This window comes from Microtus oregoni, unplaced genomic scaffold, assembly GCF_018167655.1.
Source record: "Microtus oregoni isolate MIOR12 unplaced genomic scaffold, Mior012 000014F_ref0000157, whole genome shotgun sequence".
NCBI classification, from domain to species: domain Eukaryota; kingdom Metazoa; phylum Chordata; class Mammalia; order Rodentia; family Cricetidae; genus Microtus; species Microtus oregoni.
In genome coordinates this window covers 37,377,100-37,395,345 of record NW_024543073.1, presented here as the reverse complement: position 1 = coordinate 37,395,345, position 18,246 = coordinate 37,377,100, and the positions used below count along the sequence as shown (strand labels likewise).

Below are 18,246 nucleotides of genomic sequence, written 5' to 3'. Positions count from 1 at the left end.
TTTTCATGTGATATCTTGGGATGTAAACATAGGTACTTATGCTTGTTCAACAAGCATGCTATTCACAGAACCCCTTACTTTCTATTGATGTTATAGAATTTTTGCTACTACCATCTCCTAAATATAAGACATTTGATAGCAGAAGCCACAACTGGTCATTCTTGTACAATGTTCAGTCTAAAGGACAGTTACATTTTATAATGTTAATCATGTTCATCCAGCATCCTCTCCCTCCAGCTACCCTAGTGCCTCCCACCATGTCTTTTTCCCAATTTCATGTTCTTAAAATCCAAAAACCTGATATTAATAATCAATAACCCCTGAGCCCATCAGTGCTGCCCTCATGCACATGCATGTAGGGTTAGTCACAGGCAATCTACCCTGTCCCTCAGGAGTCATCAGCTGCCAAATCTTCTCCACTAGGAATAAAGACAAAACTATACCATTTAATTAAATGTATTATTTCAAGACCATCAATATAAACTGGCCTGTGGGTTACAACATGACAATTCTGACATGGGTATGAAGTTCTGGTAAGAGGCAGATATAGGGTATTATTTCTCTTTTTCCTTCTTCTCTTTTCCCACCCTCCACATCTTCTCAAAGAAATGAAAGTAAATAAAATGGAAATAATAAGAAAGAGGAGCCAGTGTAAAAGGCCAAACCTCTCCTTCCACAAGGGCAGAATGCAATAGCAGCTGATGTGTCTGGTTGCTTGCACTGCCTGAAGAAATCCTCACCACTTTCAAGACAGCACTAGAAGCCAGGACCCTGCCCGAGTGTGAACTGACTGAACAATCTTGGCTCTCCCCTCACTTATTCCTCAGAGCCTTCTGGACTGATTCTGGGATGAGTCGGGGTTGGGAAGAACAGAGATGAAGGAAAGCAGTGGTTCTTGATTATTACATTGCCATTACAGTGCCAAAGAACTCTCAACAGTCTACTAAAGTTTAAGAACTCTTAACAGCTTCCAAAGTGTTTAAAAATCATGTTGTCAATTTTTACTTTTAATATATACTTTATACTTTGAAATAAAGACTCAGAGGAAGTTGCAAAAGTACTGTGTAAAATTCCTTTATGAACATCACCCAATTTCACCTGATACTGTTTTATGTATATGACATATACATTCCAAATGTATAGGACATTCCAAAATGTGGTCATTACAGTTGTTAAACCTCTCTGATCTCATTCAGATTTCACCAACGTTTGTGTGCACACATATTTGTATTTGTATGTTGTTACAAGTGGAGGGGGGCCCTTGTTTGTCCCAGCCGCCCGGATAGCTTACACCCAAAATAACCATACAGAAACTTTATTAATTAAAACACTGCTTGGCCATTAGCTCTAACTTCTTTTTGGCTAACTCTTCCATATTAGTTTAACCCATCTCCATTAATCTGTGTATCACCACATGCCAGTGGCTTACTGGAGATTCTAACCGGCGTCCATCTCAGGCAGAAGATCCATGGCTTTTTTCACTCTGCCCTTCTTCCCAACATTCAGTTCTGTCTTCTCTGCCTTCCTAAGTTCTTCCCTGTCAGGCCCAAAGCAGTTTCTTTATTCATTAACCAATGAAAGCAACACATGAACAGAAAAACCTCCTACACCAGTATGTAGTTCTATTAATCTCTCTCTCATGTGGAGACCCATGCAGTCACTGCTTCACTCAATACAGAAATGTGGCCCATCAGTACCAGGTGGGAACTTCCTTGCACCTGCTTTTATATACGTTCAGCTGATACCTCCTGGAAACCATTGTTTCCAACCATGTAATATTATGTGGAGAATGTTATATAAATGTCACCTGTAATCTTTAATGGATTTTTTGCCTTTCCCCAAAGCATAAGGTCATCAACTTGGAACAGTAATGTGAGCAATATACAAGACTAAGTCCTTTATGAAGACACAAAATTCTCAAAATAGTTCTAGTGTGTATGTATTAGTAATTCACATTATTCTCATGTTTGAAAATAATCCAGCAGACATCCCCAACCTTTTGACACTGACACATTGTCATTTGCAAAGTTCATGCTAAAGAATCATGCAATCAAGTTTAAAAACTCTTTTAACTTGAACCATATTTATAGCTATCCTGGACTGTATGTAGCCTGTAGACCATGAGTTAGATACACCCAAATGGTCCTTGATTTAATTTACAGCAATTTCAAACACAGTCTATGAAGACCCTGAACTCCCAATTGACCAGGCCTGACCAGTTTTCTTCAGCCTCTTTGGAACAGTCTCTGTCTCTGTGTGACTAAGTCTTGTTAAGCTCTTTTCTGCCTCATGGCTTTCACGTCTGGTATTTTTCTTCCTGGAACACTGCATTCAGATTTTCAGTGGCTGGCTCTTTTTTCCTTTTTAGTATCATCTAAAACTTAGTCTTCTCAGAGAGGCTTTTTTTACACTCACAATTATAACACAAAGCTTCTAAATATGGGCTTGTGAGATTCAGTAAAAATACAAGATGCCTAGTAAAGTAGACTCTGGCTAAACTTTTGGCCCTTGTTCACTGTAATATCTGGGATGTATGCATACTAAAACTTGTTGTGATTTGTCTGAAACTCAAATTTAATGGGATGTTCTGTAGTCCAGAAATCCAGCTGTGGTAATATTTTGTTATCTCTCTGGGCTATTCATTTTAAAAATTCTATTTACTTTCTTACTTCCTGAGCACTACTCAAGTCCTCCTTCTGTGTTCACAACTGTTTGTCTAGTACTGGTCACTGCCCTGCACAAGCTCAAAAAATGTTTGTTAGAAGAGTAAGGAAAATACAATCTGGAACAGACTGACCACACCTCCAGGGCAAATTGCTGGGCAGAAAGGAGAGAGAATGCCCAATTTAAGTAATTCAACAGCACTGTGCAGAGGCATCTAAGAAAGGTGCAGTTGAAGCGGGAAGGGCGCGGTGTTACTCACCCTTCAGACGCGTTCTCATGGAGCCTGAAGACTCTGGATGCACAGATTTGAGGAGGAGCAAAATCGAGACTACCAAAAAAGCCTTTTTTTGATCAGTCTTCTAACAAACTGCAGTAAGTAACTAAAAAGAAAATCTGTTTGAGTGAAAAGAACAAGTCTGAACTCTGAATAGGGTCACAGGCAGTGGGCATCCTCCCATCTCTGTCCAAGGGGAACGTCCTGCAACTTTAAGGATTAGCTTTATTGTCAGATTCTGGGAACTGTTAGATCCTAATTATAAGGAAAGTCGCCGCACATGCGAACAAAGAGCCTGGAGGGTGGATGGTGATGAAGTTAAGACAGAAGAAATCAAACTCGCCTCTTGAGCCCGGGATGCCCAACACGGTGGAGGCAGCCTTTAGAGAGGTTAACTGCACGCACAGCTCCCTGAGGTACCCACCAGGGGCACACAGACTTCACTTGGATGCACTTCATCTGATCCATTCGTCCTAAAGTCAGCTGTGTGTGCGCGCGACTGTAGATCCATACTAAGTCAAGCCAGCTCCAGGCCCTACGCAGCTCCACCCGTCTCCTGCCTGCCCTCCCACCTAGGAGCGAGAGGATGATCCTGGGCACCTTAGTCTGGGCTGCTGTTACCCAGCTTCTATGACAAGACGCGCCCTGTCGTGTGAACCACGTGCGCGCCCAATTTGGAGGCAACAGCCTATGCCACTGACAGGTGCTGGCCCGAGGGCGCGGGTGTGGTCCCCTGTACAGCCTCCGCCGGGTGCTCGCAGCTTCCCGAGCTTCTAACCGGCACGCACAGGGAGCCAGGGCGCGGCCTGGAGGCACTCGGTGGACTGGAGCGGCGGAGTTCAGTGCTCGAAACTTTGCAGGTGCCGCGGGCGCTCGGGGACGGCGCCAATCCAACCGGGCAGGTGCAGCGGACGGAGGAGGTGACGCCCCGCGGCCCCAGGGCCTCGGCCGCAGCCGCTTTGCTCCCAGCTAGCCTGAAGCCGCTGGGCACTCCTGGCTTGTGCTGCTGCGCCGGTCACGGACGCTGCCACCGCCGCCTCCACACTCCCAGAGGAGGCGCAGCCAGAGAGGGCAGAGGAGAGCCAGGAGGAGGCCACAGGAGGTTCCTGGGGTGCGGGATGGAGCCCCGGGCAGCCACTGCTGGCGAACACGAGCCCGCCGCGTCCCCCTCTTTTCAGGCCCGGCTCTGGAAGAACCTGCAGCTGGGGGTGGGCAAGGGTAAGGGCGGCGGGGGCGGTCGCACCGGGGGGCCCGAGCGCCGCACTGCGACCCCATCCCCGCAGCCCCCAAGGGCCACCCATGACGCACTGGCCGGTGTGGGGAATACCGGCAGCAGGTGGAGCGGCTTCAAGAAGCGGAAGCAAGTGCTAGACCGGGTGTTCTCCTCCTCGCAGCCCAACCTGTGCTGCTCCTCGCCGGAGGCCCTGGAGCCGGTTGGAGCAGGCAGAGCCGAGCAGGGGTCCACGCTGCGCCGCCGCCTCCGCGAACATCTGCTGCCCGTGGCTAAGGGGCCCGCGACGGCCGCGGGGCCAACTGGAGTGACGCCTCCTGGCGGACACTCTCCAGACTCAGTTCCTTCTTCCGCCTCATCCTCTCTGTCCTCTTCTCCCCAACCGCCCGCGAGGGGGAACCGCGTCCGAGATGAAGGCGCACGGCGTGGAGGTTCTGGGGTGCACCTGTGCCACCAAAAGAGCTCCTCTCTTCCCGGCACCGCGTGCCTGGAGCAGTTGTTGGAACCGGCGCCACCTCCCGTAGAAGCCGCACGGGGTCCCGCCAAGCCGCAGGCTCTGCTTAAGGGCGAAGAACGCAGCCAGGTGAGTACAAGGTGGCGCGACCATGGGACAAGCTTATGGGCCATCCCTCCAGCTTCAGACTACCCTTCCCTAAAGAGGGTTCCGGCGTGTGTGCGCATGTGGGAGACCCAGCAAAGGAAACATTTTACTCCCGTTTATTAGCGGCTGAGTCTAGTCTTGACTTTGATTAGAATAACCCCTGTCTCCAAAAACAGTTTGAGTAGCTTAATGAAGTTAGCATGGGTGTTTTTTTGGAGGTATCCTGCAACATGCCCGATTAAGCATTTTCTTGACAGACAGACAGACAGACAGACACACACACACACACACACGCAGTAACCTCCAAAATTTAGGAAAGGAAATGCAACCATGGGTGGCGTTGTGGAAGGGGCATCATCTGAAGCAAATGGCTGCAGTGGACATAGGAGTGCAGAAACGTGAAGTCATGGCTTAGATTAAAATTTATCGCAGAAGTTCGCTAACTTCTTGATATTCTCTTGTCGAAACTTTCTCTTTTTATATTTTCTTTTCTTTTTAAAAAGGAAAACGAACTGCCTTCTTTCATTTTACATACCAATCCCAGTTCCCACTTCCTCCCCTCCTCCCATTCCCTACCCCATCCCCATCCACTTCTCAGAGAGGGTTAGGCACATTGCTTTGGGGGGAGGTCCAAGGCCCTCTCTACTATATGTAGGCTAAGCAAGGTATATCCATCCAAAGAGAATAGGTTCCCAAAAGCCAGCACAAGCACTAGGGATAAATCGTGGTGCCACTGCCAGTGGCCCCACAGTCTGCTCCAGCCATACAACTGTCAACCAAATTCAGAGGGACTAGTTTGGACCTATGCTGGTTCCTTCCCTAGCCTGCTGGAGTTGGTGAGCTCCCATTAGCTCAGGCAAACTGTTTTAGTGGGTGAACCCATCTTGGTCTTGACCTCTTTGCTTATATTCTCATTCCTTCCACTCTTCAACTGGACCACGGGAGCTCAGTGCAGTGCTCGGCTGTGGGTCTCTGCCTCTGTTTTCATTAGTTGCTGGATGAAGTAGATCACTGTGGTATAGAGGACAGCAGGACACGCTATTCAAGTAGATACTTTCCTATGTTCTAAAGTTTAGCAGTCATCAAAGCATGTGCTTCTTTTAAACATGCTACGTCCCATATCCTGCTGACTACTCAGACGAGTTTTTCGCGTGTTCTAATAGTCATTTTAGGTCACTAGGTGACTTCGTTTACGCCTACTGTTTTTAAGAAGGATCTTTCCTTTTTATAAATGTCTATTAAATCATATTCATGGTGGAAAATATTTCAAATATTCAATTCTACAAAGGGGCCTTAATTGTTTTCTCTTAGTATGTGTTACCTAATTAACTCTCATTATAATAATTGTGCTCATGTTAAGTGAATGATATTACATTAAAACTTGAAGTAAATCAATAGCCAGCTTAAACAAAATCAACCAATTGTTGAAATTTACCCTTTGATTATATGAGTCAAGAGCTCAGAATAACTATATAGCTTATTTACTATTTTCTTAGTGTAGTTTCTGAAAAAAGGGGCCAGAAATCAATCTAATCCATCTTCTTTTCTGATTAGCAAACATTTGATGTTCTAGAGAAAGCTTCTTATGTCAGATTATATATACACAACTGGAAGAGAAAGACCGAATAACTTCATCTTTTATTGTCTTGAAACAGACCTGAATAGAACGTTTTCTTTTTTATTTCAAAAGCAAAGTGGAAGTATTTTTTAAATGATTTAAAAAAATGTGTCTGTATCAATCAGGATTCTCTAGAGGAACAGAATTTATAGGATGAATAAAGGGAATTGAATCGTTTACAGGCTGTGGTCTAATCAACAATGACTGCCTATTAGCAAAAGGTCCAAGAATCCAGGAGCTGCTCTTCAGTATATGCCAGAATCCCAAGGTAGACCATCATGCCAGTGGGGATGGATGTGCTAGCAGGAGTGAGAACAAGCAGGCTAAAAGAGAGAGCCTCCTTCCTGCATGTCCTTTACATAGGCTGCCAGCAGGTGTGACCCAGATTAAAGGCGAATCTTCCCATTTGAAAGATCTAGATTAGACCCACATTGGAGCACTGGACTGAAATCTCAAGGTCCAAACCAGGAGCAGAAGGAGAGAGAGCACGAGCAAGGAACTCAGGACCGCGAGGTGTGCACCCACATACTGAGACAATGGGGATGTTCTATCGGGAACTCACCAAGGCCAGCTGGCCTGGGTCTGAAAAAGCCTGGGATAAAACCGGACTCACTGAACATAGCGGACAATGAGGACTACTGAGAACTCAAGAACAATGGCAATGGGTTTTTGATCCTACTGCACGTACTGGCTTTGGGGGAGCCTAGGCAGTTTGGATGCTCACTACTAGACCTGGATGGAGGTGGATAGTCCTTGGACTTCCCACAGGGCTGAAGAGGGAGAGGGAGGGGGACTTGGTTGGGGAAGGAGGAGGGAAATGGGAGGCCTCTGCGGGGAAGAGACAGAAATCTTTAATAAATAAATAAATTAAAAAAATAATAAAAAAGAAAGATCTAGATTAGAAGTAGTTCTTCTCATTTCAAAGGATTTAATTTAAAAAAGAGCCCTCAAAGATGTGCCCAGTCATTCCAGTTTTAGTTAATCCCAGGTGTGGTCAAGTTGACAGCAAGAATAGTGTAGAAATATTATGAGTTAAAGGAAATGTTTTTGAGTTCCTATATAGTCCTAATGTACACTTATTTTAGTGTTAAGAGATTTGTTTGATATTCACATTTCCCAACTATTAGAGCACACATAATAATAGAATTATTTAGAAGGTACCTATCATGTTATGGTGAAAGTTAATTTGTTAAGTTATTTTGCAGTGTATGGATGTGCAAATATCTCCAAATCAAAGACAGAACAGAATTTACCTTTGTGTTCCTCCCCCTTGCTAAAATTCCAAACAGTTTTGAAACCATCAACTTTCCTTTAAATCCTGGCATGTTTTTTTGTGTGGGGAAGATCTAAGCTGTTTTTGGAGACCGTACTGAAGTAACATTATTGTGTGTGATTCCACCCATGCTGGGCACTCCAGAGCATGGCAAGATCCAGCACTCACTGCAGTCCTGCAGAAGTTCTGCTTGGTTTATGAATTAGAAGCTAATGTCCCAAGAAGTTAAGCGACCTTTCCAGGATGGATGTGCGGTTAGTAAGCATCACAGAGATGTGCACTTGGGTCAGTTTTCAGTCTTTCCCACAATTCTCTCTGTTTCTGAACCTCTGAACCTCAACTTTGGGGATGACTTTGATCTGTTTAATCTAGAGGCATACAAGTTTGCATGTGTTGTAACATGCCCCGTCCTCGCCATATTCATTTCTGCTGCATTGCTGCACATCCTACTAACTCAAAATCACATGTCAATCATTTTATGTTTCTAAAAAAGGTTTTTATTATAGGGAACCAATATTTTAATGTAGACATCAGAGGACCATTATAAAATTTGTAGTAAAGTTAAAAAATTAATAGATAAATGTAGACAGAACAAACAGACCTAAGGGGATGGCCAGGAACAGGTTGTCCGCAGCCTCTGCTGCTCCTGGGGCCTTGTTCTTCCCACAATGGAGAGCGTCCTCTACTGTGGCTTGCTGCTGTGTTTCCTAAACTCCGACGAGTGAAGAAGAGAGTAGTGGGTAATCTTTAAATGCCTTTTTGTTCAGCTGAAGAACTGAGACCACCTCCAAAGAGGGACAAGAAGAAAAGGAATTGAAACTTGGAACTGAATTTATCAGGTGCCCAGAGGCAGGCTTCGGTTTGCAGCACCCTACTTTCCAAGTGCATCTCAGGAGCTTGCCTTGCTCACAGCCTCTCTTCTCATCCCAAGACACCTGGGCACTGGGAGGAGTTTACAGCACATGAAGCCTTATTTACTGGTCACCAGCACAGAGGGGCACACATAGAAGATAAGACAGTAAAAGCATTTATTATCATGTTATGATTATCACTGTACAAAAAGGCAGCAAACAAATACCACAATTCATTGGAAAATTCTTGAAAATTTGTTTTATTCTTTGCTTGTTTCTGGCATCAACCATGTTCTTCAACACACTTCCCATTTTTCCACCCCCAGACCAGCATGAGGTCCCAACAACATATGTGCCTACATTCTGACACTAGGTAGAGATGTTAAGCAAAAGTAAGGAAATGGATTTGACTGCTGAGAGGAAGATTTAGAAGTCACATATACACTGATTAAACTTAACGAACTGCTGCCTCCCATGTAGTCTTCTCATTATCTTTTCTTTAACCAAGCCACTTTTGAAAAACACTAGCAAATGAACGATGCCTCCTCCTTGTGTATTGTTTCAAATGTTCTGCTTAGACAGACAGACATGAAGAAAAACTTTTTATCATGCTGACTCTTGTTCACGTTTGAAGACATATTGTCGTAACAGATGCATCCCATTTTCTAGAACACAGTTGGGAGAGATGCTGTCTCAATTTGTGTGCCCATCAAAAGTATGCCAATTTTATGTATTCTGTGTTGATGAGTTACTAAAATTATATTTCCCTAGAATCAGAAAGTCGGTATTTTCAGAAGCACCGAGGAATGAGTATGTTGCAGTTTTTAGTCTCTAAGTGAAAATTTGTGGTGTTTGTAAATGTTAAGCCTTTATTGCTTTTTACCCTTTAACGTAGTTTTTATTGAAGCTGGTTTCAAAGGAAGGGACATTATTCTGAGGAGAGGAGTAAGCTCCACAGGCAAGGTAGAAATGCCTTGGAACACAGCCTCAGGAGTCTCTGCTTTTGGATGCAGCTCCATGGAAGGCAACATGCAGGAGAACATCCAGGTCTGTGAGGAAAGTGCAGTGCTTTTTAAATATCTTATATTGAAATTCTATTTTTGGGCTAATGTTTCGTCAGATATTTTAGATGTTGCTTCAAAGAATTTAGCTCAATCTTGGGGAAATCACAGATTTAAAAGGATAATTCCTAATGTAAATGACCAATCCCTACTAGCAAATCTATCTCCTAAAATAGATAAATGTTAAAATCAATCTCCTAAAAGCAATTTTTTGTTAGCTGAATGTTGTAAGAAAATTAAGACGGGATATGGGACTGGTTTCAGAAACTGTATTTTTCAAAATCCGAGTACGATAGGCCCAGTTTGTAGTTCCCTGAAGCTAGAGTTCACACTGCAGCTCACTCTTCAACTACAGGGACAAAAAGTTCGTTCCAAAAAGAAAAACGGATGCAGGAAGAGGGAACCTTGGAGAGCAGTGTTTCCCTCTAACCTGATGTGGGTTAACAGCACATCCAGCAAACTGTTGGGCCCGGAAACCTGCAAAGGAGAGTATTACTATTTAGATGTGAGAGACTGGCCTGACGCACAGTGGCTGCAGAGGTTTGTAGTACTGCCATTGCAAATTAATGGGTGGTAGAAAGGAAATGAGTGGGAACTTCCCCAGTTGCTCTCATTTAGTGTGATATGGAAAGTATTTTAAGTAGTCAAGATAACTAAAGCAGTACTTACCGATAATATCACAATTTCAGTAATACAATTATGCATGACTTTCAGGCAGTCATTATTATGGAAACATACATGGGCACTTAGAGGAAGAAAACAATTAACATATTAATTTAATAAATAACCTACATCCCCCCCCACTTTCTTTTGAAAAGGAATAAAGATAGTGTATGATTGTACACGTGTTCATTCCCAATGTCTTTGCTACTCCAAGGGAACATGTATTGTGGCTTCTTTACTCAAGGTGATGAGAATTTTACAAACCCTAAATTAATGAAAGGTAAATATTGTGTCTGGCCTCTAGCGTGTTGAAATCTGTGAACCTGAGGATCATGGAAATTTCAGCGACAGCAAAACATTTCTGAAAACACGGTGCAGAAATGAATTCAAAATGGTTCATTGTGGTTTTGAGGTGTCCTGGTAGCTATCGTGCGCTCAAGCGGCATTGCAGGAGCGATCAGCCTTGCTTCTGAACGGGCAGTCAAGGACGTTGTACTGAGAGTGCCTTTATGCTACCCAGCTCCAGTTCAGAACCCGCAACCCTCATTCAGATTCCAGCTTAGCTTTAGATGAGAAAAATGTATAGGTTTGAAATCAGAAACCATTTGTTTCAGCTCTTTAGTTGGCTGTTCAGCCATATTTCTTTTTCATGGTAAACCAAATATCCTGAGGAAGTAATTCCTTGATAACTGAGGGTCATCACTTGGATAATGGTTTGGGATTTGTTTAATGTGAGTGAAATAGATTTTAGCACCAAACTTACTTTAAACAAGCTTGTCTTCATAAAAATTGGAATAGACCTGTTGTAATAAGAGCAGCGGGCTGCGTCCCCAGCACCCCGGCCACCTGCTAGCTTATGCCCCGAAATAACAACACACAAATTGTATTCTTTTAAACACTGCTTGGCCCTTTAGCTCTAACCCTTACTGGCTAATTCTGATATCCCGATCAACCCATCTCTAATAATCTGTGAGAACCGGTCTTACCAGGAAGATTCTAGCCTGCGTCCATCCTGGGTCAGAGCTTCATCGCGTGTGTCTGCCCGGGAGCGGGGCATGGCGTCTCTGTCTGAGGCATCTTACCTCACTTCCTCTTCCTCCCAGCATTCTGTTCTGTTTACTCCACCCACCTATGTTTTAAGCTATGAGCCCAAGCAGTTTGTTTATTACTTAACCAATGAAATCAACAGATTGATATATGACACTCCCACATCATAGACCTTATGTATATATATATATATATATGGTGCACTTGCATTTCTTTAAAGTTATCAATTAAAAATGGGGTAATCTTTTTTCATGCTATTTGTTTATTTTACAAATATTCTTAACTGTCTATATCTTGTATTTTTTGGTATCATTGAGAATACTATTTCCCTGCATCAATAGCTCCATGTGCTATTTCTGTTTTTTTCCAACACTGATCTTTTTTGACTCTTCTTGCTTTTCATAAATCTATCATGGGGAGTGATTACTCTCTTCCAGCAAATTACGTTTCTACTCCAAAAGCTTTTTCTCTTTGAGTATGCAGCAGTTTGCTTTCATTAGGACTTTTTGGAAATTGTGTGTGTGTGTGTGTGTGTGTGTGTGTGTGTGTGTGAACACGCGCACGTGCCTTAACATGCATGTGGAGGTCAGAGAATAATCTTATGTAGTAGGAGCTGCAGGCCGTGTTCCTGCCGCCCCAGCTCCTGGTTGCCTGGCTAGCTTATGCCCGGAAATAACAACACACAAACTGTATTCTTTTAAACATTGCTTGGCCCATTATATCTAGCCTCTTCTCGGCTAACTCTCGCACCTGGACTAGCCCATTTCTAATAATATGTGTAGCACCCCAAGGTGTGCTTACCGGGAAGATTCTAGCCTACATCCATCCTGGGTTGGAGCTTCATTGAATCTGCCTGGGAGAAGGGAGCATGGCCTCTGAGCTCTCTTCCTCTTCCTCCCAGCATTCTGTTCTGTTTACTCCACCTACCTATGTTCTAACCTATCAGGGCCAAGCAGTTTCTTTATTAATTGACCAATGACCTTGCTCCATCAATTTTAGGTGTCAGTCCCCTGCTTCCACCCTGTTCGGTGCTGCACATGCTGACATAGCTGTCCTGCAAATTCCAGGGCTCTCCTGTCCCCACAGTGGAGTGCAGGGATTGCTCACAGAGATGCCTGTGTCTGGTTTTACATGGATTCCGACAGTCCAAATGCAGGTTCTTGTGCTTTTATGAAAAAATGCTTTCCCCTATGACCTATCTCCCCAACCTTTACAAATTTTATTTTAAAAAATAATTTTTTTTTCTTTTAAGGAGTACTTCTTTAAGAAAATTGTGAAAGATCTTTTGGGATATTTTACACTAATATTGTTTCCTGTTCCTATGGACTCTAGTAAATGTAAAAAAAAATTAAACTAGGCAAATGTCCTTTGGGCATTTTAAGGATCTTCTTCCAACTGTCATTGGTGTTGTTTATAATCCCTTTATTAGGATCAATCTGGATTTAGTTGCTGGCACCCATTACCTCACTGGCACAAGTAAAGGAAAACTGGCAACCCTTACAGCAAACCTACAATTGATGTTATACAACAGTCCAAGGGGAATGGCTTCCTGAATGAAGGGATGAATGGATAGTCTATGATTGATGATATACAGTGTTTCAGGGAATGGCTTCTTGAACGAAGGGATCAATGGACTAGGATGGAGCTATTCAGTGCTTAGGTCCCTGGAAAAGCTTCAGAATTATTTTGTGTCATGGAGTACATTTCTAGGGTTTCAGGGTTCCAGATGCCTCGTCCTTTGAAACATGGCAGGTTTCTGACATCTTCTGATGGTGGCTTTGCTGTGCCTCTGCCTGGATGTGGATTCTGCTTCTTATCTTTATTGGACACCCAGGACAGAGTTCTCTTTCTGAGTTCTCGGTCTCAGGGACACACTTCCTGGTGTTGTCACAGACTTGGGGTGTCTGATTATTTGTTGGAGTCTCTGGCCTCTGGTACTGCTCCTTCACACCCGCATTCCTGATTTCTGCTGCCCCACCTCCAGTTGTACCATGAGTGTTGGACTCTGCTTGGATCGTCTGCTTTCCTGGCTGTTATTTTTCCTCAGCCCTCTCTCTGTACATAACACCTTCCTCCTGTATCCTACACTGTCTCTTCTAATTCATGTCTTTCCCAACTGCAACTTAGAGTAAAATTTCACACTTCACCATCAGCCCTGTCCTCAATAGTCTATTCTGCTTCCTCTTTAGAAGATTGAATGCCCGATACATGAAGTAGAGGTTGTATAGCTGGCCCATTGGCACTCACGGTTGACTCCTGTTGTTGGTAAGCCTAATTACATAACAGCAAAACCTCCCTCCAGAAAATCGGCAGCATTGAATGGTTAATGGCCTGTGTTTCCTTCATATTTGACTATTGAACCTTGGAAATGTGGTCATTGTGAATGTGCTGTAAGTATACAGCTGTATGCACATGGACCATGAGCTTAGTGTAGAGAAAACAATGTGGAATGCGTGATTACTAAGCATTTTTATTGACTGAAGATTACAAGGGATTTTTGGTATTTAGGTTAAGTTAAATATGTTAAAGTTAATCTCATTTGCCCTTTTAAGTTTGTATATCTATTGGGCAACATTGATTTAGAGAAAGGATCTCCAAACTCTAAACTTCAACATCCACGAGACTATAAAAGCAAGGCTAATGCACCAAGATGTATGCTAAAGTCATGGCAAACCAGGGAGCCCATGCTTCCGGGATGACAGGATGCTTTTCGGCTTCCGATGTCATTGCCCTTCAGGACTGGAAGAGAAAGTTTCTACATCCCTTAGTAAGAAGGACAACTTCAGGTTTTCATGCTAAGTTTCCCGATTCCTGAGTTTTTTTTTTTTTTTGGTTGTTAATATATTTCAAAAGCAACACAGGCCAAATAAATTATATATCTGATCTAAATTTACCTAACAGTTTTAACTTCTGACTCTGACAACTCATAGCCCACTTTTCCCATGCCGTGATCCCATACTAGTGTTGGCTACAGATTGTCTGCACCTGAGTAGGTTTGGATATATTTTGAAAATTAGTGCTCCAAGCTCACCAGGAGTTCTCTGGTGTGCACCAACCAGGAGACCTGAGTTTTTGAGTGAAAAGTCAGAATTCAGTGGGCTATGAAATTCACTGTATGTGGGAAAAGGGCTGTGGTCATAGGCAGAATATTCAAAAATTCATCCCATCCAGGGGTAAAATAAAGTGGTAGTGTGGGAACAAAAAAATGACACTGGAAGAGTCTGTCATCGGAAAGGTGTTGTGTAATGGGTATTGCTTGATTGGGTTGATGAGGCAGAGCCTCTGGAGAAGCAGGAGTTGAAAATAAAGGAGAAGGTGGTATAACTGATGGAATAGGTCCCTAAGGTTGTGGTTTTGTGTGGTTGTCACCAACTAGTAGGAGGTAGCCTCACTTAGCCTCAAACCAGAAGATGTATTCCTCTTTCATTGCAAATGGACAGAGACAGCTTGGAGGTAGAAAGGTTTAATGGCAGCAATTTGAAATGGTCTACCTGATGGTCTGCTCAGGCTTGTTTTGCAGTGTGGTTAGGAGTTGAATGCAGGGAGATGGTGAAAGTATTCCTGTACAGGCACAGAGGTGCTCAAGCGTTTTATATATACCAGAACTAGATCAGTAGGAGAACCAGAGCTTGAGGTAGAGGAGGGGTAGTAGGAAGAGAGGTGGAAATGAAGAGTGGCTAGATGTGGGGAAGAGGACATGGGGAGGAGGGTCCTATAGAGCACACAGGAGTCCTGGAGGTGTTGAACAGGAGGGAGTCAGCAGGAGCCTTTCAGAAGGAGACAGGAGACCCAGGGAGGGTTCAGTAGCCTCAGCGAGAGCGTGGGGTTGTCTCTCTGTGAATGAAAGGATGGAAAGATCTGACTGGGCAGAATGGGCTGGCTGACATTGTTCTCTTCAGAAATGCTTGTGTTGAAAAGTCTTCCTGAGAGGAGGAAGGAGTTTTGAGTTTGCGCTCACGCAGAGTGTCTGAGGAAGTCCGGCTTCTGAGCAATGCCATCACATGCGGTAACAGTGTGTATTACTTGCTATAACAGCTTCTATTCCTTTTGTTCCCTGCTCTGTTTCTGAGTGAGTCCTACCATGTACCTACTGTAAACTGGCCTAGAACTTGTTTCTGAGATTATATGCATCTCGACTATGCCTGACTTTCTCGATTCTGGTTGTTTGATAGTTATTTTGTAGTCTTCAAGATGAAGTATTTACCACACTCTCTAAATTATTAGGTAATAAAGAGATCTAATCACTAATGGATAAAAGAAAAAAAATCAGGCAAAACCAGAAAATTCTGTAAATATTCTAGTCGTTTGAATTCTTACAGACCCTCATGATCAGACTGGCAAAGTGTTCAGAGAAATAGTCATGACGAGGAGTTTCGAATGTAAAGGCCCTCTTGAAAGATTTCATTCTTAGTCAAGGCACGTGCTTGAAGCATGCTAAAATATCATCTCAGGTAAAAGGAAAAGATCCAATTTCTAAAACTTACCAGTTTCTTTCAACACAGCAATATTATTTTTCTAGACCCTCAAGCCATTCTTGGCTCTTGTTCCTTTATTATAGCTTTTGATAAAAGAATAATTCAGCATTTTCATAGCTGACTTTGAATAGTATTTTCAGTGTGCCAAATTAGAATTCTGACTCCTCTCCAAAATATCTTTTAGGATTGGAACAGATCTTGGAGGAAAGTCCTGTGTCTCCACAGAGCTCTCGCCACGTCTCAAGTGCCCTCTGAATCAGCAAGGCTGAGAGCAGGCATGGCTGTAGCTCCCTCCCACTCCATTGTTGCTTTTTTCTTCTTTAGTTGTTTCTTATTTTAAAATTTAACTGATATAATATGTAATGATAGTTCATATTTATGTTGTACAGTGATAAAGTTGATGGATGTGTGCAGTGGATAATGATCAGAGGGAGATGGTCCAGCGGGTAAAGGTACCTGCTGCCTGCCAGGCCTGATCACCTGGATTCCATCCTTGAACCCACGTCATGAGGGAAATAACTCATGCCTACATGTTGTCCCCTGACTTCTACATGCACACCATGGCATACATGTACTATACACATGCACAAAACTAAATAAATGAATGCTTGTAAAAACACCCAACAATGTGTAATAATCAGAGCAAAGCATCACTTTGAACATTGATCATAAATTTGTGCTGGGAACAGAACTATTTTGATATGTGCAAGAAGTTACTCTGACTATGGTCAGTTGCCCTATTGATCTGTAGAACACTAGAATGCCTATAAAACTGTAATTTTGTATCCATTTGCCAGTTTTTCTCTATCCTCCCTGTCCCTTTCACCTCTTCTTCTTCCCCTCTTCCTCTTCCTTCTTTCCCTTCTCCTCCTGCTTCTCCTCCTTATTCTTGTTTTGTTTCTTGAGACAGGGTTTCTTTGTATAGCCCTTGCTGTTCTGGAACTAGCTTTGTAAACCAGGCGTGCCTCACACTCACAGCGATTTGCCTCCTGAGTGATGGGATTTAAGATCTGTGCCATCATCACCCAACCCCTCCCACTTCTATAACTCAATTCTACTCTCAGTTTCTAGGAGTTAACCCTTTCTTTGCTTCAGCATATGAATGGGGTCTTCAGCAGTTTCCGTTTTCTTGCTGGTGGGAGTGTGCATGTTCCACTCATGTGTCATGCAGCAAATGACAAGATTCCTTTGTGTGACTGAGCTGTACTCAGTGGTGAGTAAGCCTCACATGTGGTGGGGTTAGCTGTGACTGCAACTTTGCCTGATCATCTCCTTCTTCACTTATGTACCAGGTTGATGTTTTTCTGATTTCCTCACTTTTATTTTATAATGTGGAGTAGGATTCAGGGGAATGGGCAGAGATGGGAAGGGACCAGAAGTTGGCAGTTTGCCAAGCTCCATGTCCAGTGATTGGGCCTTTCAAGGGAGGCAAGGTTTTGTAAAGTCTTCTGTCCTTATCCCTCTCTATCTGACATGTGCAGTCTGTCTCCAAGGTTTTCCTCAGAAGCATTTGCCAGGATGAGGAAGAGTTATGTGGCGCTTCCCATGACAGATCCTTGTGTATGCTCATGTCCCCTGTCTAGGATCTGCCTCAACAAAAAATAACAGGACTATGAGGAGGGCATTGCAGTGACTGAAATCACCTGCATTTATTTTTCCATAGCTGTTATACCCAAACGTAAATGGGGGGTGGGGGGAGTGAGGAGAAAGTAACAAAAGACTTTATTAACATGGTACAAAGGATAACTCACGGTCAATGGCTTTATCACTTGGAGACATCAGATCATTAGCATCCTGTTGTCTAGGTAGCAGCAAAGCTGCTCTAGATCAGTATCCTGAAGCCCGCCCCTCCCCAGGTGACCTCATAGTTACAAAAGAAGCAACAGAAGTAAATTTGCATATTATGACCACCTGTCAGGTTGGCATGGAGCTATCTTAATTGCAAAAGAACCAAGCAATCACGTCCTGAGCTGGGGCATGCATCTATGCTAGTCAGTCTCCACACTCGGAAATAGACCCACACTTCTGGGGCTCCACACCCCCAGGCTTACCCTACTGAACTCTGTAGCATGAAGACTATTCCATTGCCATAGAGTGTTTGTCTGTTTTCTTCCTTCTTTGTCTTCCTGCTAGCTTGCTTGTCAGCTCTTTCAGTTCTACATTTTCACTTGAAACATAGGCAGGGGCAGTAAATACAACGCAATGAGTCCGGTTTTTTGTTTGTTTGTTTTGTTTTTTTCCATAGAGAAGTTTAATTGCTGGTTCCTGTGAAGTCTGTGATAGTTTATGTTCCTGGGACAAATGCTTTGCACACACGTGTGCGTGTATATACACAGGCACGCCTTTACCCGGAAGGGCTTTTGCAGGACCCACTTTGATTTCATGCCACCTTCACCTCCAATGTCTTCACATACAGTAGCTAAGACAGCAAGGACATAATATTCCAGATTTGATCTAAGTCACAAATGGGTTTTCTACTGGAAAAAGC

General features: G+C 43.4%; 1 protein-coding gene across 1 annotated transcript in view; it reads left to right on the top strand.

The window, feature by feature from the left end:
* The first annotated feature begins 3,993 nt into the window (after positions 1-3,993).
* Mctp1 (multiple C2 and transmembrane domain containing 1) overlaps positions 3,994-18,246 on the top strand; it is a 573,552-nt gene continuing 559,299 nt past the window's right edge. Inside the window, exon 1 of the mRNA XM_041663341.1 lies at positions 3,994-4,752. Coding sequence (XP_041519275.1) covers positions 4,057-4,752 — 696 coding nt within the window. The 5' untranslated portion in view covers positions 3,994-4,056. The remainder of the gene's footprint in view (positions 4,753-18,246) is intronic.